At 38.6% G+C, this 24,274-nt stretch overlaps 1 protein-coding gene across 1 annotated transcript in view; it reads right to left on the bottom strand.

The window, feature by feature from the left end:
* AK5 (adenylate kinase 5) overlaps positions 1-24,274 on the bottom strand; it is a 223,464-nt gene that overhangs the window by 191,374 nt on the left and 7,816 nt on the right. The window contains exons 3-5 of the mRNA XM_046645725.1: positions 21,418-21,585; positions 17,120-17,289; positions 16,906-17,019 (exon numbers count right to left, since the gene is read on the bottom strand). Of these exons, the coding sequence (XP_046501681.1) occupies positions 16,906-17,019; positions 17,120-17,289; positions 21,418-21,585 (452 nt within the window). The remainder of the gene's footprint in view (positions 1-16,905; positions 17,020-17,119; positions 17,290-21,417; positions 21,586-24,274) is intronic.

The following is a 24,274-nucleotide window of genomic DNA, read 5'->3' as shown; positions in this document are numbered from 1 at the left end:
TGGATTCAGCTTCAAAATCCTTTTCAACATAGCCGGCCAGGGAGCCACCACTATTTGGATGTGGTACACAAGATGAAATCTTTTTGCCACTGCGGGCTTATACACCTTGGTGAGGTGGCTCAATAAGCCATACATGAAAATTAGTGTCAGTCTCATTCTATCGAGTAGCACACACACACACACACACACTCTCTCTCTCTCAATTAACTGGATTTTCAATGCCAGATAGTATTGGACAGAAGAAGTATTTTTTATTAAAACCAATGAAGTTATTTCCCAAGGATGGTGATGTCCACTTTCAATGTTCTACTCAGCATTTTCAGCAGGCTAATCTGTAGCTTACTTTTCTGTTAGCAAATGGGTAATTTTCCAAGGCTCTAGAAGACAACAGCTATTGTAAGAATGAGTCTTTTAAACTGTGCTGGTGCCATTGAATTGAAACCAGGCTTTCCAGTCTCTTTTGGCCAGAGCAGCAGCTGTCTTCACCTTGGCCTTTCTGCTCTAACTGGGAGCCAGACCACTGAAGTCTAATCACTCTAACAGGGTATTTTTAGATTATTAATTTAGTGCTTTGAAATGTATGAGTGATTTGGGCAGAAACAAATCTGAGCTGGAAACTCTTTCTAAATATTTCTCTCCTCTGTGTGTGTGCATGTTTACTTCTTTCCAGCTATCTGTCTATCTGTCTGTCTGTCTACATGTATAGATACATATACATACACATATATACATACACATTGCCTAAATAATAATATTTATTAGAATATTTGGTAGCTCAAGTAAGACATAATTGGTTGAATTTTCAGAAGGCTCATTATTAAATGTAATAGAAAGCAAAGAACCATGGATATGGAAAGGCCCACCAGAGATTTTAAGCCATTATCCATTTTATTATTCACTCATTCATTTACTCATTCCTTCAGTAAATATTGAGTATTTAACGTGTGCAAAAATAATATTAAAGAATTCCTAAAAATTTATAGACAAGAATCAGTGGTTAACTCTAATAATTTGCTCTACTGCTTAACAGTTGGTACTTTCAAGGAGATTTTCCTCATACACAATTCAAAATTATTTTCTTAAACACAAATACATTTGCTCAGCAGAGATGAACCAGACAATATACTATTTATAAAGCTCGTAGACATTTTTGGAAAACCGTTATGAGGAGATGACTATGAAGACAAACAATGATTCTGAAGTAAATATGACAGAACTTGTAAAACTGAATGTGCTTTCTCCTTCAAAACAGACCCTTTGGGAAATTAAAAATTCATTTTAATATGTGGCCCACTGTTCAAAACGTTTTGGGGACTGCCTTTTGGATCTAACTCTGGAGAGGTTCTTTTCCATGGCAAATCCTAGTCCTTTGAGACTAGACTCAACCTGCTTTTTTTGCTCAGGGAGATAACATGTATAAGTGGGTGGGGAGAGCACTGGACACAGGAGCGTGGGCTGTGGTTTCTGACACAGGAGCTTACTCTAGCTCTTTCATTATCTCGATTTGTGAAATCCAGCCAGGCACTTAACCTCTCTGGGCTTCAATTTTCTCATTTACAAAGTGAGATCAATAGCTTATAAGCTTTTTTAATTTGAAGATTCTTTTTAAAGGCTTTTAAAAAAAATCCTAAGAATTTCCATATAGTAAAAGCTGTACTTTTACTGTTAGTTGATTGAGAAAATGCTTATTTTGCCTAGTTCTGTTTGCCTCTGCAATGACTCAGCAACCCCCAGAGGCAGGGACCACCAGTTATGATCTGCTAGATAAAGTAGCCTCTAAAATTTGTGCTTCGATGAACCTATGTACTCACAGAGGGCATTATTTAAAGCATGAATGGGAAGATATTTTTTGGCCATGACTCATGGGGAAAAAAAAGAACTGAGGACTACACCAGAGTAAATGCAATAATCAAGGGCTACTCACCACATCAGAAAATTAGTCACTACCACTTTTCTGATGCAAACATAAGCATATCACCCTCTCTACCCCATCCTCATACAGACACATACCAATGACTATGTATTCAAATAACGCTATTAAAAAAAAGATGTTATCCTTCTAAGTCAATATTTTAATAAAGAATTATCACAGGAAGTTAAATTAAACAGTAAGCCAGAGGTGGCTCACCATATGTTTTTATAATATACTGAAATTTGCTGCTAATACATAGAACTACAATTGATTTGTACATTGACCTTGTATTCTGTGACTTTGCTAAATTTATTAGTTTTGATAGTCATTTTGTAGATTCCTTAGGATTCTCTTGGTAAACAACCATGTCATCTACAAGTATAGTTTTACTTCTTCCTCTCCTACATTTATGCCTTTTATTTATTTTTCTTGTCTTAGTGTATTATTTAGAACCTCTAGCTCAATGTTCAACAGAAGTGGTAAGAATAGACACCTCTGCAGTTCCCCACCTTAGGGGGAGAGCACTCAATATTTCATCAAGTATGATATTAGCTATAGCTTTTCTCATAGATGCCCCTTATCAGATTAAAAGCATTTCCTTCTATTCCCAAATTGCTGAGGATTTTTTTATGAATCGATGTTGAATGTTATCAAATGCTTTTTCTGCCATTGTGGTCAAATAACATACTCTAAAAGATTTCAAGCTTTCAAAATTTATTAAGACTCCTGCTACAGCCTTGCGTATGCTTTATCTTGATGAAGGTCCCATGTGCACTTGAAAACAATGTGTGCTGTGCAGCTGTTGGGTGTTACAATCTAGATATATGTTTATTGTTCCCTAGGTCTTCTAGGTCCTTCTGATATTTTGTCTGGTTTCTGTATCAAATACTGAGAAAGCATTGTTAAAATTTCCAACTATGAGTGTGGATTTCTCTCTTTCTCCCTTTATTTCTGTCAATTGTTCGATTCACGTATTCTGAAACTTTTTTATTAGATATATACACATTTATAATTTTTATGTCTTTCTCATGAATTGACCCTTTTATCACTATGGAATGTTCCTCTTTATCTCTGGGAATACTCTTTGTCCTGAAGTCTACTTTATCTAATATCAATAAAGTCATTCCAACTTTCTTATGTTTAGGTTTTGCATGGTATATCTTTCTCTGTCCTTTATTTTCTACCTGTCTATTTTTAAAAATCACCTCTTACGAAAATAAAGTTTGTTCATTTCTACCCAAATAACGAAAATCCCAGTTGAATCTTTCTGTAAAGGTAGGAGTCCTTTTGTAGTGTGAACAATTACCCTGTCTATTAATTTTAGAAATTCAGCATCTCTGATACTATTTTTTCACACGTGGCACACTTGTGCACATATTTACTTTTCACAGAATGTAATTTGCTACAGTCAGTGAGGCTAAATTGGTAGGATCTGAAAATAGTATCTTGGGCTTCCAAAATATATAACAGTCAGTTTAACTTGAATTTATATTTTTGGTAATTACTTAGGAGACTCAAATTATAGCTATGCCTGCATTTTCTCAAGGAACTGGCTTTTCTATTAAAGACAGTAAGGGATTGGGCCTTGAAATTCAGGAAATACAGTGTTTTTTGTTTGAATGAATCACTGTGCAAAAAATACAAAATATTAACACTGGGAAAGCCTTTTGTCGCTCATCCTTATCAAGCACCCTGGGGAAATGAAACAATGTATGTTGGCATAAAAGAATGAAGACATGGTTACTGAACAACTACTGTAGGCAGTACATTGTAGGGCTGTGAGAAAGACGAAAAAATAGATGCAAGATTCTCTGCCTTAATGAATTTATGATTGTGTTGTATATTTTCCCTTTGTCTCTCTAGCTCCATTCTCCACCATTCTCTCCCCAACTCTGCACCCTGGGTAGTTGACTCTTCTGGAATGAATCAATGGGTTCTCTCGCCCTCTGGCTTCCAGGTGGTTTAGGCCTATGGTAAACATCAGCAGGAGATCAGAGGAAGGGAGGAGAGGAAAGTCTGGATATTTATTCTCTGGGCTGTCATTTTGTAGCGTCATCATAGGCCGGCTACTACTCTTTCCTGAAGGTCAAGACTCCTGTAAGGAAGCCTTCTTCACACATCTGTCTTTCTTCTGAGTTCAAGAACTGCTCCCTCTTCTTGAATCTGTAGGCCTAGGTATGGTAACAGATCCTACTTTTACCAGCCTCATGATATTGAACTATCCTTTGCAGTTTCCTCACATCCTACGCACACCATTTCAATGGCTCCTTTAGTAAGACTCTTCTGTTTAGCCTATTTGAGTGTGCCATGTCTTTCCTGTTGGAATCTGACTGACACAGCAATCCGATGAATTAATAGTTAACAATTTAAGGTACTTAGTGATAAGTGCCATGCAAATGTTACAGGGAGTAACATATTTTGCTGAACAAGCTGAGAATAGAAAGAAATCTCCAAAGCTTGGGATCCTAAGGGAAGGTATCCTGGAGAAGGTGAGATTTGACAAGCAGTATAAAATGACTACCAAGGACAGACAAATAGTGCGTGAGCAAGGACAAAACGTGTTCAAGGCATGGTGGTGAGACAAGCCAAGTCTGACTCGGATCAGATTGCAGAGGGCAGGGATTCCACAGAAACACAAGAACCTTATGACATTAATACTGAGAACACGTCTGATGTGAAATTCCTCACATTCTAAGGGATTTCTCTCCCACTCAAGAAAGGAGGAAGACTAGTGAAGACGACAGTATTAACTGCGGATGTGCTCTGATTTCAGTATTTCGGTATTATTAGCAACAGCCGCTTGCTCCATAACTATAGCAACATGCTATGGCTGAGAACCTTCGCTGTGTGCTATTAAACACTAAATTAAAATTTGCACTTCAATGTGCTTAAGAATCAGCTTTGTTAAAGGTTGTTAACTTGGTAATGTGCAGATTCTTCACCCACCAGAAAAGTCGAATTCAGTAATTCTGTGAAGGCACTTAAATAATTCACATTTTTTAACAAGGCATGTACTTGCTTCTGATACAAAACAGATAGGCAGAAACATGTTTGTAGACAATAATTGGCATTAAAGGCTTTTGACCAGAAGGATGAATTAATGACAGTGGTCTTTTAGAAGGATTAATCAAGACACAAGATAGACTGGATGTAGAGAGAATAAGGACAAGAATGGTAGAGAAGTGAAGACTCTAAAAATCCAAATAGATGGGAGTGAGCACCTGGCATGAAAGGATTAGGAAGAAAGGAAACGAAGGGAGCCAAGTGAAGAATCAGCAGGTATTTATTTATTGAGTATTATGGTGTGAGAGTTTAAAACATGTTGACAAGTTTTTTTGACACTCCCCCTACAAAAAACAGTGGATTCTAATTCGCTGTCTGAGTATGAGCCTGCCTGAGTGACTCATTTCTAACCAACAGAAAGTGGTAGCAGTGCCATAGGACTTTTGAAGCTAGAAGAGAAGAGATGACAGGGCTTCCTTCTGGCTCTCTTGGGTTACACATCTTTGGAGCCCTGACCTGCTGTGAAGTCCAGCCACCCTGAGACCTCCATGGGGTGAGATAAGAAGAGATGCCCGAGGAACTCCGGCTGTTCCGCCCCCAGCGGGTTGACTCATCCCAAATGAAGCATCAGACACGTGAGTAAAGAAGCCTAACTCCAACCACCATTTAAATACAACATCACCAGAGATCTGGAGTCAAAACCAACCAGGGGAGCAGTTGTTGATTTCCTGATCCATAGAAAGCACGTGAAATTATAAATATTATTGTTTTAAGCCACTAAGTTCTGGGTGGTTTGTTATGGAGCAACAGACCCTAACTTACACGGCAAAGTCAAAGACGACTCTGATTTTCTATCTGTACGAAATCTGGAAATTGTCTTTTAATTTTACATAGGGCAATTATAAAAATCTCTTTTAACTTTAATGATCTTTGGTAGTCACAGCACACTGCAATAAAAATAAATAATCATCTAGTAATATATTCTCAATTTCAAAACGTAATTATTAAACAATTATAACCACGCTTCTAAGTCATTATTTCAAGGGGAACACATCTACATTTTCTTTAATATTTTTCATGAAAGTATTAATGCTTAGAAAAAAATTTGTGTAATTGAAATTAAATCACTCCCCCTCAGGAGCAAATCCAATTTGTCCCCCTTAGGAATAGCAAATCAAATTATGAGTCTGTCAAATCAATTCACTACGCAAGTAGAATGACAGCCCTCCGAGGATTGATTTTCTTTTATCTGTAAGCTTTTTTTAAAGCTATATTTATCTAGTTGAGAATTTTTTATACATCCAATCTCACTCACTCTAACTCAGAACTTATCTCTATTTTTAGACTTCTTTTAAATGGCAAAGTTGAGGATAAAATACAGATCCTACAGTAAATCACACCTAGGAAAAGAAAAAAAATTAAATAGTCATATATAGTTTCTCCAGCAGGTCTCACACTCTTTATCCCACAATGCATGATAAATGGAATTCACAAGGGCTGGGGATGCTCAGGGCCACAACCCTCGGAAGCACAATTCCAGGAGTCCTTTATCTCTCACTCAAGAAGCCTGAAGGACTGCAATGAGTAAGAGTAGCATTCTTATAGAAATAACCTTGGCTCCATTACTTTATTTAAAATAAATATTCCCAAAGCACTGGTGAAAGCTAGGATGTCTTAGGGGGAGCTTTAAAGTCCCCTCCCCATTACCTCCCCCTCTTGACTACTCCACTACACCCCAAGTCAAAATGCTTAGTGCCTGTTACTAAACATCGGTACCTTCACCGTGGACATCACACCTCAGAAGACAGACCATGGCGAACTGCGGATTTAACTGAGTTTGAATTTGTGTTAAAGAAGCCATTACTTCAATTATTCCCCAAATGATCTCTGGGTGCTATGAATCAGACATATTTAACATCCTAGTCCAGGATTCCTTAAGTAGGATGTGTGCACCCCAGGAGGACGGCTCAAGATGATGAACTGGAGTGCAGGAAGAAATATTAGATCTTCTGTTTAAATTAATTTTTTAAATTTGACAAATAGGAGAAATTAAGCTTCACAAATATTTGCTTTATAGGTTGACAGTGTGGCCCCCACTATGTCAGACAGCCATATGCCACCTATGTAGGGTCTACATATCTTTGTGAGGTATTTTTTGGTGACAAAACAACAATTTAAATCAGCCACAGCTGAGACAAGGGGAGGACAAGTGGCACTGCAGGGTATGACTCCAATGCCTCGGGCCAGGCTGGTGACACAAAAGTGAGATACTCGCCGGGGTGGGAGTGGGGGGCTGCCGCGACTAACGAGCACCTCATTGTCTAATGACAGTAGCATTACTCAGACGTGGGAATGTGGACTGAGAGCTGCTAAAATGCCAAAATTTCAAGACAAGCCAGAAATCTGCTTTTTAATATGAAATCTCCCAATTTTAGAATTTGGTATACATTTAAAAAAAATTGTCGGAAGCCCACAGTCAGCCTGAGGACTGCCAGTTTGTGACTTCGAGGTTAGAGGAAGCTAGTGGTGTAGAATATCTATATCCCCTCCCTTGGACTCCCAGCTCTGTCTTCTCTTGCTGGTGGCTTTAGGCAAGTTATTTAACTTGTCCAAGCTTAAGTTTCCTTACTTGCAAAGTGGAGTAACAATAGCTAATGTTGGGGAGTAAAGTGACAACACAATAAAAATCAATTATAAAATATGTACATTCAAATAAAAATTTCTAGAAACAGTATACTTTGCTTGCACCAAAAACAGAATCAAAAGTATGGGAACATCAGATCAGTTGAACACCAATTGGTATTCATAAATACAATAGAAAGTAAAAGTCTAGATCTTTGGGACATTTGGGTCACAGAAACACAAAATAGCTTTTGATTACACTTGGAAGAAAACCAACCAGTATTATCATCAAGGAAGTTCTGCACAGGCCCCAAACAAGGCAGCTGAGAGCACCAAACCACTCCCACACAGAAATCACGTAAACATGGATGCACAAGCCTAGCCAGGAAAGGGAAGGAGGCAGCTCTGTGGGACCATCCTGAGGATGGAGACACTGGGAGGAAGATGGGGAGCATGTGTCAGGGGATGGGATCTAAATGCAAAAGCCAAAAGGAAAATACTGAAAATTTATCATATTAATCTTTATACTGAGAACACTGCTACTAATCTATGGGCTTCCAAGTGCTTCTGCCTCACAGTGTGACTGTCCCAGGACTCCGGCTGAGAGATCCCTGGAGAGGTCCCAGGCATTTTTAGCAGTGGAAAAATTTCTTCCAACAGAGTCTTATCTGGAACCTCTGAACATAAAATAAAAGCAGAGTTGCTCTGGGCTGCCTTAACAGCTCAAGGTGGCCTCTAAGGACTCCATCAGTCAATCTGAAAAACAGCCCCCAGAAGGAATGTGAAGGCCCTTTTGCCTTCAAAGCCTCCGACAAAAAGGAGAGGAGAGCTGGTGAGGACCCTTCCACTGAACGAATCTATGGAGCGCTTACCGTCAACAAGTCCAACAGTCATAACCACTTCCTTTTGCTGAGTGGTTTACTACGAGCCACAGGCTGAGCTAAGAACTATAGGTACCTGGTCTTATTTAATCTTCATAATGATTCTGTGAGGTATCATTCTCCTCAGTCTCCAAAGGAAAACACTGAGGCCTCAAGAGGGGCAGCAAATTAGCCAAAAGCAAATGGTAAATGAGAGCCAAAACCCAGCATACTCCATTGACATTATAATCAACTCCACTGATTTATATGAGGGTGTGAGAAATTGAACTCAGGATTGCTTTATTTATTTATTTATTTATCTGGGTGAAGATTGGCTCAGAGCTAACATCTGTTGCTCATCTTCCTCTTCTTTTTTCCTCCCCAAAGCCGCAGTATATAGCTGTATATCCTAGCTGGAAGGCCTTCTAGTTCTTTTATGTCGGATGCCACCGCAGCATGGCTTGATGAGCGTCGTGTAGGCCCGTAGCCAGGCTCTGAAATAGCAAACCCCAGGCCGCCCAAGTGGAGCACGCTAACTTAACAACTATGCCACTGGGCCGGCCCCCAAGACCGCTTTTTAAGCAGTCACTTGAATCCTTCCTTTCCTAGATATCCATGACACTAATACTTGTTTTCCACTTCAGATCAACAAACATTTAATAGAACTCAATATAGCCAAGGGCAGGTGTGGGGGTTTGAGGGGGCTGGTGGTGAGAAGGGAAGAAGAATGGAAGGAAGTTTACAGCATGAATGAGACAGCTCTGCCCTAAGAAGAGCTGAATAGAAGCCTGTCTGTCAGGAGAGACAGACTGACAGACAGACATACTCACAAACAATAATTCTACAAAGATCAATTAAGCACTAAGAAGAATTGGTTAGAAAAAAAGTGGCTCATTCATAATAGTAGGAAGAATGCCAACAAAAAATGTAACAGACTTTTCTATGGAAAACTATAAAGTTTTATTTACTGAAGAACATAAAACAAGACCTAAGTAAATGAAGTGATAAAGCAATGCTCATGGATAAGACGTCAGTTCTCTGGAAATCAATCTATGTACAATATAATCTATATTGAAATTCAAATACAAATCTCAACAGTTTTTTGTGGGTTTGACCAACTGATCCTGAAATTCATAAAGAAGGGTAAATGTATGGACACAGCCAATTTAGAAAAGAAGAAGTGGAGGGGACTGTCCTTCAACCATCAGGATATAATTTAGAGCTCTTTGACTGAAACCAGGACATCAGTGTAGAAGTATATAAAAAGACAAAAGAAGTGAGTAGAGAAACCAAATAGCAGACCCACGGCTATAGAGGAATAAGTCACTTCAGTGGGGAAAAGATGTACCAGTCAACAAGTGACCTTTGGACTACTGGATATGTTTTTCATTTCCATTTAAAACTTATAATAAAATTCTATCTCTACCTTACACTATACACAACAATTAATGCAGATAGAATAAACACCTGAACCCTCAAAACAAAACTGAGAATAACTACAAAAATATAGAATATTTTTATGAGACTATAGGAAACACTTTCTTAAGATCTAAATGCAAAAGCCAAAAGGAAAATACTGATAAATTTATCACAATTAAAATGAAAGCTTTTGTAACTTTTGTAAGACAAAAGATAGGACACGATTTTATAGGAATCCTGTTTCTTAAACATGATTGAGAAAAATATAAATGGAAGAAAATATTAAGATATACAGCAAAGGATATCTAGAACGTCCAAATGAAAATAAAAACTTAAACAATCGATCGGAAAAAAGGGGCCAAGGTTATGTTTTGGCAGTTCTCAAAAGAAGAGAGAGAAATGGCCATTGAAGACATTTTAAAAATGTTTCAGTTCACTAGTGATTAGGAGAATGCAAATTAAAACAGCAATACAAAAACCATTTCTAACCCACCAGATAGCCTAAAATAAAAAGATTTAAAATTAAGCATTAGTGGGGCCAGCCCTGTGGCAAAGTGGTTAAGTTCATGCACTGAGCTTCAGTGGCCTGGGGTTCGGGCTGGTTTGGATCCTGAGTGCGGACCTACCCACAGCTCATCAAGCCTTTCTGTGGCGGCGTCCCACATAGAAGAACTAGAAGGACTTACAACTAGGATATACAACTAGGTACTGGTGATTTGGGGAGGAAAAAAGAAAAAGAAAGAGGAAGATTGGTAACAGATGTTAGCTAAGGGCCAGTCTTCCTCACCAAAAAAGCATACCTTAAAAAAATAAATTAAATAAATAAATAAAATTAGCTATTGCTGAGTTGTGGGGAAATAGGAACGAAGTAATCCTAAATTTATAAGATCACTTTTTAATATCATATTAACAAAATCTAAAACATAGATTTAAAACTACACACACACACAAAATCTTCCCTTAACCCTAGAAAATCCATTTGTAGAAATATTCCTGAGAGAGCTTTTTGACATACGCAAAGTGAGAGGCGTACAAAGATGTTGGTCACAGTGTTGTTGGTAACACCAGAAATTTTAAAGCAGTCTGAAAATCCACCAATAAAATATGATATATTTATAGAATGCAACATTATGAAGCAGTTGTAAGACTGAGCTAGGTCTGTAGGTATCAACACAGATAGAGCTCAGAAACAGAAAGTACAGTGAAAAAAGCAAGTCAGGGGATGATATAAACAACACTGAGGAAACAGCAGGAGCACGTCGCTGTGAGAAGCAGCAAGTAGCCCAGCATGTAGCATGCATATGCAGATCCATAATATTGGAAAATGAGCTGGGGCCAAGAAGTTGAACACATTGTTATCTATTTATTTATTTTTATGTATAGATTTGGTGTAAGCTTCCCTCCTCCATTTCAATAATAGCACTATAGAGTTCTTATTGGTTTCAGCTTTACTGTTTGGTTAATAAGTCCTCAGCATAGAAATCTAGGTTTTCTCCCCACCCCCATCCCATGATATATGAAATTCTACAACCTTTGAAAAACACCTTGCTTGGATTGTGACTGTGGACTCTGGGCTATCTAGCAAAATCTTGGCTAGGAAGTATGTTTGGTTGGTGGCGAAGAGATCTTAGACTTCCCACTCTTGCCCATCTTGATTCCTTTCCCCTCACTAATCTGATATCTCTTTCAACAATCAGGCCAAAGGTGAGAAGAAATTTTCAGACAGGAAGGAACTGCTATCAAATGCAAGGAGGAGAACCAAGGCTATCCTCTGGGGATGAGGAAATTCTCCATCGCCTCCCCTCCCCTTGAAATGGCAGATCTGAGAGCTGGGAGAGCTCAGCTCTGGGGCTGGGAAGGAAAGATGGAGCTGTGCACAGCACGTTGCTGGTGACAGAAACTGCTGGTTGTCTCTCAAAATCTGTTTTCCCTTCTTCTATAATAACAGCTGTGTGGCCAGGCCCAAGCCTGTTGTGTTAAATGACCTCAGAGTAACAACGATCAAAATGAGAAAACAAAGAAATAAAGCAGCTTAATTTTGTGAAAATTAAGCCAAAACCTCATTAAATTGAAGTTGGGAGGCCAAAAGGCAGAGCTCTTATGTTCTACAAGGATTGCAGCGGCCAACACAAAGAAAGACTTCCTCTTCTTGATCAGCAAGAAGCTCAGCCAATGAGAGACTCACAACTCAGCCAATGAGAAGCCACTATCCTCGAACTCTTTGTTTACAATAGCCCTCCCAACTTACTCTTCCCCTCTATAGAGACTTTCTCCTGTCTTTGCTGTGGAGGACTCACATGTGGCTGGCCGTAGCTGCAGACCCTGAATTGCAATTCTTTGCTGATCCCAAATAAATTTTTTTTTGCTGGAGAAATAACTGGCTGTCTATTTGTTTAAGGTCAACAATAACTATATCCAAAAAAGAACTTTGGGTGTAGTTACAGGCACGTGGAACTAACTGGAAGCAAAAAGAGCAGAAGCCTACCAAATTTTTGAGGAAATGGTTCTATCAAAGCAACCATAAGCCTAGCCAGAAAAAACATGTTTTGTTCAGACTTAAAATAGTTCCCAAGGGGGGCATAATCTTCAGAACATCACTTTGATGCGGCCATGCAGGATAATGAACAACAAGAAGAACTTCTCAGAGGCCCAGGGGCCTCAGAAGAGAACAGACAAAGAGTTATGCCAAGACAGAGAACCATGAGTTGCCAATGGGCTAACCCAGGAAATACTCCACTGCCAGGGCAAAGGCCCTTTGCGGTCCTTGCTTTACAGGATTTGGTATTTGGTACATTTCAGTGACTACTCTATATTGCCGAGCTGCTCTTTTCTGAATAGGAGCCTTTATTTCACTTGGGGTCTTGCTCCTCTACTGTTTATTGGTGGCAAGGAGAGAAGACAACTTGTTTAGTTTGTAGGTGGCTGAGATGAGGAGTCAAATCTGGACTTCATGAAGAGAATTGTACATCAAATAGAGATTCTTGACTCTTGAGCTAGATGTTGGGACTCTGGGTTGTTTTCGTTGGGGAGCGAGTGAGTACATTCTATGTGTGAGAAGAAGGGAGCATAGAGATATTTGAATGGCCGGAGGGGAAAACTGGTAGAAGCTGCTAGCTAGTTCCCCCATCCTTCCATACTAATAGAACTGTAGCCAGGAAACTGGCTGCCAGCTGGACTATATTTCCCAGCCTGCCTAGCAATTACAACATGACAAAATTCTCAACAATGCCATGTGAGCAGAAATGATGGATACGGATACCACTTCCAGATCTGGGACTCCAGACCTTCACTTTCTCTTTCCTTTATATGCCAGCTGGAACCCCTATGTGATGGCAACTCTGCTTCGACCATACAGATGATGGCAGTGTCCGGGTGGATGGCAGAACAGTAACTTTGAAGGAACTGTAATCCCTAAATAACCTCAAGGAGAAAAGCTGCCCAATCAATTTGGACTGTTTACCCTGAGGCTATCCCCTAGGAGGAAAAATACACTTCTCTGTCCTATAAGCCACTTAGTGTTAGGTCTTTTTGTTACACTGGTATTACCATCACTAGTGTATGGCCAATATCAGAAATCTCTCTCTTCTTACACGCTGGATGTGAGGCAGTCTTGGGGAAAATTTCCGCATGTGTGTGTGTTTGTGCTCACATGTACACCCAAAAAAGCTGATGAAAGAGTGACCTTGAGGAGTTGTGGTATGAATAAAATATATATTTAGTTTCTGTCCCTGGTTCCTGGCACAAAGCTTCTAAAACCCTTTGAATTTCCTGAGTGATAGAAGCATCTTTTGTTATTGCTAATGAACACCCTCTGATTACACCTGAGTCTAAGCTAATGAGGTGACTCAGGTGGGGCCCCTAGATAGCATCAGGATCGGGCTGGCTGCCAGAAAAACCAATCACGAGATTAGAAGGTGGGAACTCTCAGCCCCACTTCCCCAGGGAGCGGGAGGGTGTTGGAGATTGGATTATAAAAACTCTCCAACAACAATGTTTGGGGAACTTTCGGGTTGGTGAACACATTGAAGTGCTGGAGGGTGGTGTACCCAGAGAGGGCATGGAAGTTCCAAAACCCCAACCCCACACTTTGTCCTATACCTCTCTTCCATTTGGCTGCTCATGAGTTGTATCATTTATAATAAACAGGTTTTGCGAGTCATTGCAGTGAATTATCAAGCCTGAGGAGGGTGTTGTGGAAACCCCTGAATGAATAGCTGGTCAGGGCGGAAGTGCAGGTGGCCCCTAGGACTTGCAAATGGTGTCTGAAGTGGGGGGTAGTCTTTGTGAGACTGAGCCCTTAACCTGTGGGGTCTGTGCTAACTCTGGATAGTTAATGTCAGAGGTGAATTCAATTGTTGGACACCTAGTTGGTGTCAGAGGATTGGAGAATTTGTGTGGAAAATTCCCACATACTTGTTCAGACATGTGACCAAAAATGTGACCGTTTTTACAAGAAAAAAAGACACCACAGGATCTGAAGCCTAGACAAGGTGTCGAGTAATCACGGCTGATCCTAACACTTTGCTTTACATAAACACTTCTGCTTTCTCTCTGCACTCTCTCAACTCCTGCAGGTCGGCAATGGCGGCATCAACCTCAGGCATCACTGTACTGTCTGGAGTGGCCAAGGACCTCCAGGCTGCTACAATGCCAACCTAAGAAGATGTCAAATTGAACTTTTCCAGGCTCAGAAGTGTGGATGAGAACAGCAAATGCAAATAACTGCACATTCTACAGAGGGACACCAGACCATCCTATAGAACCTGCTAACAGGTGTCCCCAAGCCAGTATGATAACCCCTGGCCCATCACCCGTGTCCAGGCTATATAAGAGAAAGTGGAGATTGATCACATAGCAAGAGAGAGTTGCTGGAAACTCGTGCATTTCCTGTTCCTTCCTCCCTACCTGTCCCACTGCAAGCCACATGAGGAAGAATTTCAGGATTCTGAGACATCACTTTAGTTTTCTGAGCCCAAACCAGGCCCAAGCTGAAGACAGCAGGGATATGTTAAATTAAACAAGACATTGAAGTTTTGATTTAGATTGAACTGGGCTTTTTCCCTCAGCTTTATTGAGCTATAACTGTAGACTGGGTTTTTTAACACCTGAAAATGAGACTGTTCATGTTTTTAAAGTGACCAGAGAAGCTATGGGATCTTCCTGAGTTATTATCCAGGGGAGAAGAGAGAAAATTGACATGGCGTGTTTGAAAGGCAATAGAGAGAAAGAATCAAGTAGCTTTTTCTGCTAGTACCCACCAAGTGCATTTCGTTCCATATGTAAGGTGGACCAGGTTTGGAAGGCCTGCCTGCCTAGCTATCACGCTTCCATCAATAGCCAAGGATCACATTGGACGGCTGCCATTGCACCCATTTCCAACAGCAAAATCATGTGGCAGCAATAGCAACAACAAAAAACTGATTGTCCTAGTTTTCTCTCTTCAAGGCCAGGGCAATCAGAACCAAGCCCTTAAAGTGAGTAAGCACTGGAGGTTCTGGACCTATTGCTGGAGGGGGAAACCTGAGGAGGAGAGAGAGACAGTCCAGCCCAACAGGTGTCCCCAAACAGTTAATCTCAAAGAGAGGCTTCGTGAAGCTATCTTCTGGCCTTGAACTGCCTAACTGCAGACTTTTTTTTTTTTTTAAAGATTGGCACCTGAGCTAACAACTGTTGCCAATCTTTTTTTTTTTGCTTTTTATCCCCAACCTCCCCTCCCCACCAGTACATAGTTGCATATTTTATTTGTGGGTCCTTCTAGTTGTGGCATGTGGGATGCCGCCTCAGTGTGGCCTGACAAGTGGTGCCATGTCTGCGCCCAGGATCTGAACCAGCAAAACCCCGGGCCGCCGAAGTGGAGCGCGCGAACTTAACCACCTGGCCACGGGGCCGACCCGTCCAGACGTCTTTTTATACGAGACGCAAACTTCCATCTCATTTGACTTCATCCTCTCTGACATAATATTTGTCATATGTTTTAAGGTTTCTTTAAATAAGTAAGAAAAAGATAAACAAAACTGGGCAAAAGAGAATAGGCAATTCACACAGGGAAGAAATACAAATGTCTGAAAATATACCTAACCTCAACAGCAACGTAAGAAACATAACTTTAAAAAATGAAGTACTGTTTCTTACTTATCAGGTTGGCAAAAATTTTAAATATGAATTAAACCTGGTTAGAAAAGGTGCAGAGAAGGAAACGCTCTCATGCAGCATAGACGGGACTATAACTTGGAGGAGTCTTTTTGGGGAAGAGCTCGGCAATAACTACGGAAATTTTAAACGCGTTTGCATATGAGCTTGCGTACATGTGTGTGCACGGGTGTGTGTGTTAAGTGTGTAAGGTACAGAAAAAGGCCCGGAAGGATGTATAACAAACTTAACAGTCTTTCTATTTCTCAGGAGAAGAGGGGCGTTGGAATGGAAGGACAGTACTAACGGACTTTCACTTTTTATACCAGGACTTAAAATTGGTATGATGATATATTATTTTTGTAATGAAAAATTTTAGGCGAAAAATCAGTCACACTAGCTTTTCAAAGATTCAATAGATATAAAATATTTTAATTGATTTATTTCCCTTTGAAATAGACGTGTTGGGTGTTCAGCAGAAATGGTCTACTCAAATTTGAGTAAATTTTGGCAACCTGAACCCCACCTTTTTATAGGTAGGTAGTTTAGTATTTCGCAACCCAATGAAGAGGGCTTCCTTAACTGATAACAATGTAAGTACACGGTGATGTTATTTTATATCTGTGGGCAGTACCGAATAAGGCTTGTTTTAGGTAATTAAACAAAAACACAATCTTAGGGAAAGTATTTTGAAATAAAGGTTAGAGAGATTTACATTTTTAGTAAAAAAATAATGAATTCTATTATTAGTTTTTATCTTTTCTTTTTGGCAGAGACTGTCTTTAATTTTTAAGCATGTGTGCCAAGGAAATGACCTTCTGCCAACCCATACTGATATACTTGCCCATTTTCAGACCAGAATTCATTCAAAATAAGAGCAAGTCTTCCAAGAAATCTTTTTTTAATCTCAAAGTTTTCAGCAAAAAGTAGGTCATTTAAAATATAAGGAGACATTCTTACTTGGTCCTCAAAAGATAGAGCCTGGGCAACATCTCTTGGAAATCCATCAATAACAATGCCCTCTTCATCAGGTATTTGCATCAGTTTCTGTTTTATCTCTGTAATGGTTGTTTCCTGTTATAAAGAAAAAGGAAGAAAGACCACAGTTAAATTTGGTACACTCACAACTGGTATAAAAATCTTTTTAGAATAGAAGCAAATGATCCAGCAGTACCTGTGGGGCCAATTCTCCAGTTGTAATTATTTTGGCTATAAGACTCCATTTCCTGTTGCTGCTGGCGCTGTGGATCTTCTTTCTTAATAATTCTCCCACCGAAATGTATTGGAATCCATAACGTTCTGCGATTTTCAAACTTTGAGTGCCCTTTCCACTTCCTGGACCACCTATTATTTAAAACAGGCAAAATTGTGACTCCCTTTTATACAACGACTATCTTCAGGTTGAGATGCAGAACCTAGACAACCAGCACCGGGCAGATAACTGCTCCATGTGTTGTCATACTCAATGTTACCTCTGAATGCAGAGCAAGTGCAGGCTTAGCCAAGAATTGTCGTGATCAACCGCATTAGATAAGAGACATTTTTAACCTCTACCCATTTTAGTACATAACTAATTAAAAAAAAATTTGAACAATGCAGTTGAATGAAACCTTTACAATTTTTCTGTGTAAACTACAACAATTTTTTCCTCTGTAACCAAAGAAAAATCTATGGGGTACAAAAGACAGTGATTGAAATACCAAAAATGTGTTCCATGTCAACAAAGAGTTAATGTGCAATTTGGTAAGATGTAACAATTATTTTTAAACTGAAGGCACATCAATATTGACATGGCTTATTTAAATTTTTTTTCTGAACTCTCTCTGAACATGTATGTCCTTGTGTTATCTCCTTTAAATTAAAATGAAGTGTTATGCAGGGGCTGGCCCCGTGGCCGAATGGTTAAGTTCAAGCGCTCCGCAGCAGGCGGTCCAGTGTTTCGTTGGTTCAAATCCTGGGTGCAGACATGGCACTGCTCATGAAACCACGCTGAGGCAGCGTCCCACATGCCACAACTAGAAGGACCCACAACGAAGAATATACAACTATGTACTGGGGGGCTTTGGGGAGAAAAAGGGAAAACATAAAATTAAAAAAAAAAAAAGAAGTGTTATGCAAACATATGCAGAATGCATGGAATAGGTCCTTAAGGTAGAACAATTTCATAGAATTCATAATTTTGATTTTGTGATATATTAGTATGAAATAATCAACATTTTGCAACATAACTCAATACTAATCATTGGTAATTGCCATTTATTTTTTAAAGGCATAAGTACTAAAATAATTATAAAATACATGCCTCAGATTTTATTTCCAAATCATATTAGATTATTTTAGTTAATTTATATTTCTAAACAATCAGGATTAATTAGAATCTAGAATCTGAACAAATTTCAAGATAAAGCAGACAGCAATCAGCTGAGTCTATAGTTATTTGTTGGCAATTATCAAAATGAAATATTTTCAAGTATTTGAGCATAAATTATTGAGTGCAGGCAAAATATTTTTATAATTATAATTTATTAAGCAATATCAAAAATAAAAATTCAATAGGAAAGTGAGTTGATGCTCTCCCTGTTAATTCAATATATCAAATTTTGGTGGGGTTGAAGTCATTTTATATATAATTATTTAGTAAATATTTTTTATTCTTTTTGCAAGTAATATATGTAAAAAAGAAAGACAGCTATTTTGTTTTGTAAGTGGAGTTCTGAGTGAGTAGACTTGGTTAGGCAAGGCTTATTTTCTCTTTAAAAATTTTAATCGGCAGAATTCTAAGATAAACTAATATAATAAGAACCATTTCTTAACCCCAATCCCAAATAATGCACCTAATGATATCTGACTTTCACTTTTTTTTCCCTTCATTAAACTTAGGATAGGAATTTGTTTACATTTTTGACCATTCTCTTTCTAAGAAACTCTAAATTCTATTCTATTAGTGTTAACATTATGAACTACTACTAGATTAAATGTATTGCTTTGCAAATCAAAAGTAAGTTGTGGTTCTAAATAGTTGCTTTTGGTCTATTAACCTCTGGGCAAATCATGTATCAGCTTGGAGAATAAAAAATTTTATGACCAGCTCCACCAACAAATTCAGATTGACTTCATCTCCAAAGAATGAACGTTATCTGTCTTAAACTGTGTTTCCACACTTGATCTCACAAACCATCAAACTAAGAGATTACAAATTCCACTGAATTAAAAAACAATTCAAACACACTAAGAAAGTTACAGCACCTTCAACGAAAATAAATTTTTTTCTGTCAACTAATGGAGGCAATAGCAGACAACAAAACAAATATGATTAGCACAATTGATAGAGAACAGCATTAATTTACTGGATGAGTTTGACTACTGAAGCTTGCTAATAAATTAATTTTGTATACTTTCTTCTCTTCTCTCTGAAACCAGAGTGAACTTAATTTTGTTCTATTTATCTACCTCTAATACTTATATATATTAGGATCCATCTAATTAGAATTTATGATTATGTTAACATAAGAGAGATTCATATCTGTGCCAAGAAGGCCAGCTTTTAAAAAAAATTCTATACTGTCAGAAGGGAAATTTTGTTTATTTGGATGTAATACCGTGTGAGTATCTGCACCTCCCTCACCCTTTTTTCAGGCTGGAATTAATAAAAATTTATAAGGTTCAGGTACAGTTACTTTATAATTCTTCAAAAGTCATAAAATTGTCCCAATTTTCTCAAATAACCTAAGGTTTGTGTTTCCTTTCTTCTCTTCTCTCAATCCTCTTAAAGTTATTTACACTCCTTGGTTCTGCATCATTCTTACGTTACATAAAATCTCATAACACAGCGTATAAGTCTAAAACCAAAATCACACCCTTGGGAAACAAGTTGATTTTACTGAGTAAAAAAGAACTGTGAAGAGCAAGAGATTTGAGCATTTATATCTCCTCCAAAGATCTTAGTTTATTGAAAAATTTTAATCATTTTCATATAAAATTCAAAATGCAAAAAATTCATATATGCACTGTCTTAAACAAGAGCAATTTGGTATTACAATTTTTTCATGGACAATCAAGCCTCCATCCGTTGATCCTGAAAAACATCACCAATATTTTACTAACAGCAACAAGAAAAACAAAACTCAGAGAATATTTCACCATAAAATGGTGAAATAGTTTCCAGTTTTTCTCCACCTGTAGCTCTATCTTTCAAAAACACATTTCCTTGTCTTCTAGGTAAGGACCTCAAGTTTTTATGCACAAACAAAAAAATTCCATTTTCAAGAGTAGATAGAGATTTATGGCATAATAGTGGCAACCATATGTCAGAAGAATATTTTGACTTCTAGAAAAAAGCTGATTTCTATACTCTTTTCCTACAATATCATTTTAAACAATTCAGGGCTAAATATATCTCCAATTTCATTTTAATTACACTTAGAGATGCACAAATGCCACTCTTTCTAGTCTGGAGAACTTAAGCTCCTGTTAGAGTTTGCTGTGTTCATTTGAATGCTATTTTCCTAGTTGCCATGATTGTTATATTTTCCGGTAGTGGTACTTCTTTGCATGGGGCTTGCATGCATTTTGCCCTCTGTTAACAGTTACTGGCTAGAATAACTTGGAACATTTCACACTAGATTTTGCTTTTGGTCATCTCTATGAAACCTGAGTCAAATTGGAAAGTGAGACAATGACTACATATGCTGCTTGTTCACAGGTCTCTTCATGATTTTTGCAGATTTTGAGGAAGTTAGAATTCGCAAGAGTGGTCAAAAATGCATTTTAGAAGAATACTTAAAACATTTTCAACATCTATGCCTTGTGAAATGGCATGAGACTGATATTTTCATATTCAACATAAGATGCATAGCGGCAATTTAAAAAATTAACCATTATCATTATTATTTTGATTAATACTCTGATATTATGTGCCGTGCAAAGCACTATTCCATTAGATTTGCTTGTCTAATAACACCAAAACTTAGATTTTCTTGAAGATGCCAGGTTGCCACAAGAAAGATTCATTTATGAGTCTTAACCAACATATTATTATTTATTTTCCCTTCAAAGTTAATAGTGAATAAAAATTCAATTTGCTGAGTTAAAGGAAAAAAACACACCATGTTTAGAAAATTTCTAATGAATTTAGTTATGTATGCTAAAAATTAAACAGATAAAACCACAGGACAATAAATCTTGAAGAGATTATTTACTTTCAATTCATAATAGAGAATTTCTATGACTTTGCAAGGAGATTCTATAAAAGTGCAATAGGCATTAGACAATATAATTCTAACAATTTCTGTTTTATTGAAAATTATGTTAAAAATATTTCCATCTACTGTCTCTTGAGCTTCTGTTTCTATTGTTTGTCATTACTCAACTAAGTATTTGCAAATATGACCCATAATTGACATAATTTTTTGAAATGTAAATATAGAAACAAAGTTAGCAATAGTATGCGAATTTTGCTTTCTGTCCTCATACCTATAACAAGGATGATTTTGGGCCGAGGTCTAGTAGGATCAAAAACTTCATACTCCTCAATCAACTCTGCAGTCTCGGAGAGGTCCGTATCACTTTCTATGGAGAATTGATGGATTGGAGGGAGTCGATCATACCGCCGATATGGAAAGTTTGAATTTTCAGGCATTACTGCAAAAGAGTAAGATAACTTTGAAACGGAAAAAAAAAACCCATAATAAAACATTTTCTGCATTTAACTAATTAGTAGAATAAAGTTAAAAACCCAAATGAGTTTGATTTTTTAACTGGAAGAAGACCCCATCCCATAAATGGTCAGCAAACTTTTTCTGAAAGGGCCAGATAGGCAATATTTTGGGCTTTGAAGGACATACAGTCTCATAGTCAACTTGGCCACAGTAGCAGGAAAACAGTCATACATAATATATAAACACATGGATGTGCTGTGTTCCAACAAAACTTTATTTATAAAAACAGGCAGTGAGCTGGACTTGCCCAAGGGTGATAGTTTGCCAAACCCTGCCCTGGAGGAACCTTTTTAAGTACTCTCTAGTCTTGCTTGGTGGTTTGTATATATCCTGGTCTCTGCAAATGGTACTCCCTAGAGTTGTGTAGCGCACAAGCTTCACACCCTTCGCAACCATGTGCAGCTGCCCATGGAGCCAATGCTTATGCATAATGTATTTCATTTATTCAATATGTATTGATACACATTCACTATGATCCAGGCACCGTAGGGTAGTCCAGTGGAAGGCTTGATGGCATAATGCACAAAAACAGAGGGTACTCTTACAAGACAGATAAAAGGGTAGCAAAGAATTTTTACACTTGGAATATCTTTCAACATCATTTAATTTCACTTTTCCAATATTTATCTTTAATCTCCTTGATTTAAAAATGTAACTATGAAGACATAAATTTGCATCTTTAGTGGCAACAAATATTTGCCATTTATTGCCACACATGTCAGTGTGTTGAGGATGATTCAGTAGAAGAATAAGATGTCTTGTCCCTGCAGAGCTTACGAACTGGAGCTTACAGGCTTATATCTGACAGTGGTACGCACACCAGCCAGGAAAAGTGCTAAAATGAATATCTCTTCCGGTAAACACCACAGGTGTTCAATGAATGGGTAGATCCATTTGGGCTGGAGTAGTAGGAAAGGACTTGCAAAAGAGGCAGGACCTGAACTTTGAAAGACAAGCACAGGTGACAAAATGTGGAAAGTATATTCCAATTGGTGGAAACAAAACACCAAGACTCAGAGTCAGAACTACAACTGACATAGTCAAAAGGACCAGAGGACAGAGCTGGCAAGCTCAAGTCAGGCAGATGGTCTCAACCTGGCTCCTTCATGGTTCATGGCCAACTGGTTCATGGCTCCTTCCTCCCTCACCGCATGTGTCAGTATTCCAGGAATACTGAGAATACAGAGAAGCCATAACTACCCAAAAGGCACCTGCACAAAGGACACAGGCCACCTGGCTTTCCACGAGGCATCTGGCTAAGGGGACTACTGGATTTTAGTAGGGCCTAATGCTCCTCCTGGGTGTTGATCAGGTAGAACTTTCCATTCTCTGTTAATACAATAAATGAGATAATTAATTACTGACCCACTGGACTCACTTTACTTCCACAAAAGGAGTGGAGTAGTTTGCAGATGACTGTGGATATTCTCTAGAAAATTCTGGGAAGGCTATATCAGGAAAGGGACTGACAATAGTATCATGTTCTGCCTTGAAATGGAATTGCTTCACCCAACACAGGGCAAACAAAACTCTAGGCATTATCTTCGATTACTTTCTTCCCTCATTCTTTATCCCATCTACTCCCACAGACTTTATCTCCAAAACATATCCCAAATGCATATGCTTTTCTCCATCTCCACTACCACAACTCTTCCCCAAGCTACCATCATCTTCCTAGACTACTGTAACAGACTCTTTACCAGTGTGCCTGCTTTCCTGCTTGGCCTCACAATCCATTGCCTGAATGCTCTTTCCCTGTTGGTCCTGGGGCTGGCTGCTTCTTGTCATTCAAACCTCAGTTTAAATGTCACCTCCTAGAAAAGGACTTTTTAATCTAGGGGGGCCACCCAGTTAATTTCAAGGACATCACTCTAATAATGCTCTCGCAGCATCAACCACTTCATCATCTGAGAGGTCTCTTACTTATTCATTGTTTGTCTTCTCCCATTAGAATGCTGAGTTCCATGACAGCAAGGACCTTACCAATCAGGAACTCTGCATCCCTGGGATCTAGAACTGTGCTTGGCACATAGTCAGTGTCCAATAAATATTTGTTGAATTAATAAAGTAGAGAGCAGGCTTGATGAAATAGATGGTTTCCCATGGAGAAAAGGGGGGAGGTGGGTAGGTACAGTGTGGCCACGATATGGAGGGTCTTGAATCCAGGTAAAGGGTTTGGCTTTACCCTGGTAGAAAGCCAGTGGACGTTTTCTGGGGGGTAGAGAAGTAACATGATGAAATATGAAATACACTTTTTAGGAAAATTAATCTGGTGGTGGTTAGAATGGATTTGAATAGAGAGAGACTAGGAGCAGAAAGGTAGCAGCTGGGAGGCTGTTAAAGTAATCCACAGGTGAGAAGTGAGGGCCTAGGTTAGAAGGCTTGTAGGGGAAATGGAAATGAATGGCTGGATAGGAAGGACACAGGATTGGGATATGAGAAATGAAAGGAGATGACAGCTCAAAAACACAATTGCCAAGTTTCAAGTCTAAGAGAGTAAGGAACACATTGCATTTCATATAGTATCTTTCTGCCCTCTCTTTTCTGCTGCAGAATCTGGGCATCTCTCATTCCTGTCTATATTATAGCCTCTTCCTTTACATCGGGACCTT

Source organism: Equus quagga, chromosome 18 (genome assembly GCF_021613505.1).
Source record: "Equus quagga isolate Etosha38 chromosome 18, UCLA_HA_Equagga_1.0, whole genome shotgun sequence".
Taxonomy (NCBI): domain Eukaryota; kingdom Metazoa; phylum Chordata; class Mammalia; order Perissodactyla; family Equidae; genus Equus; species Equus quagga.
Note: the sequence above shows the minus strand (reverse complement) of the source record. Positions and strands in the feature narration are given on the sequence as shown.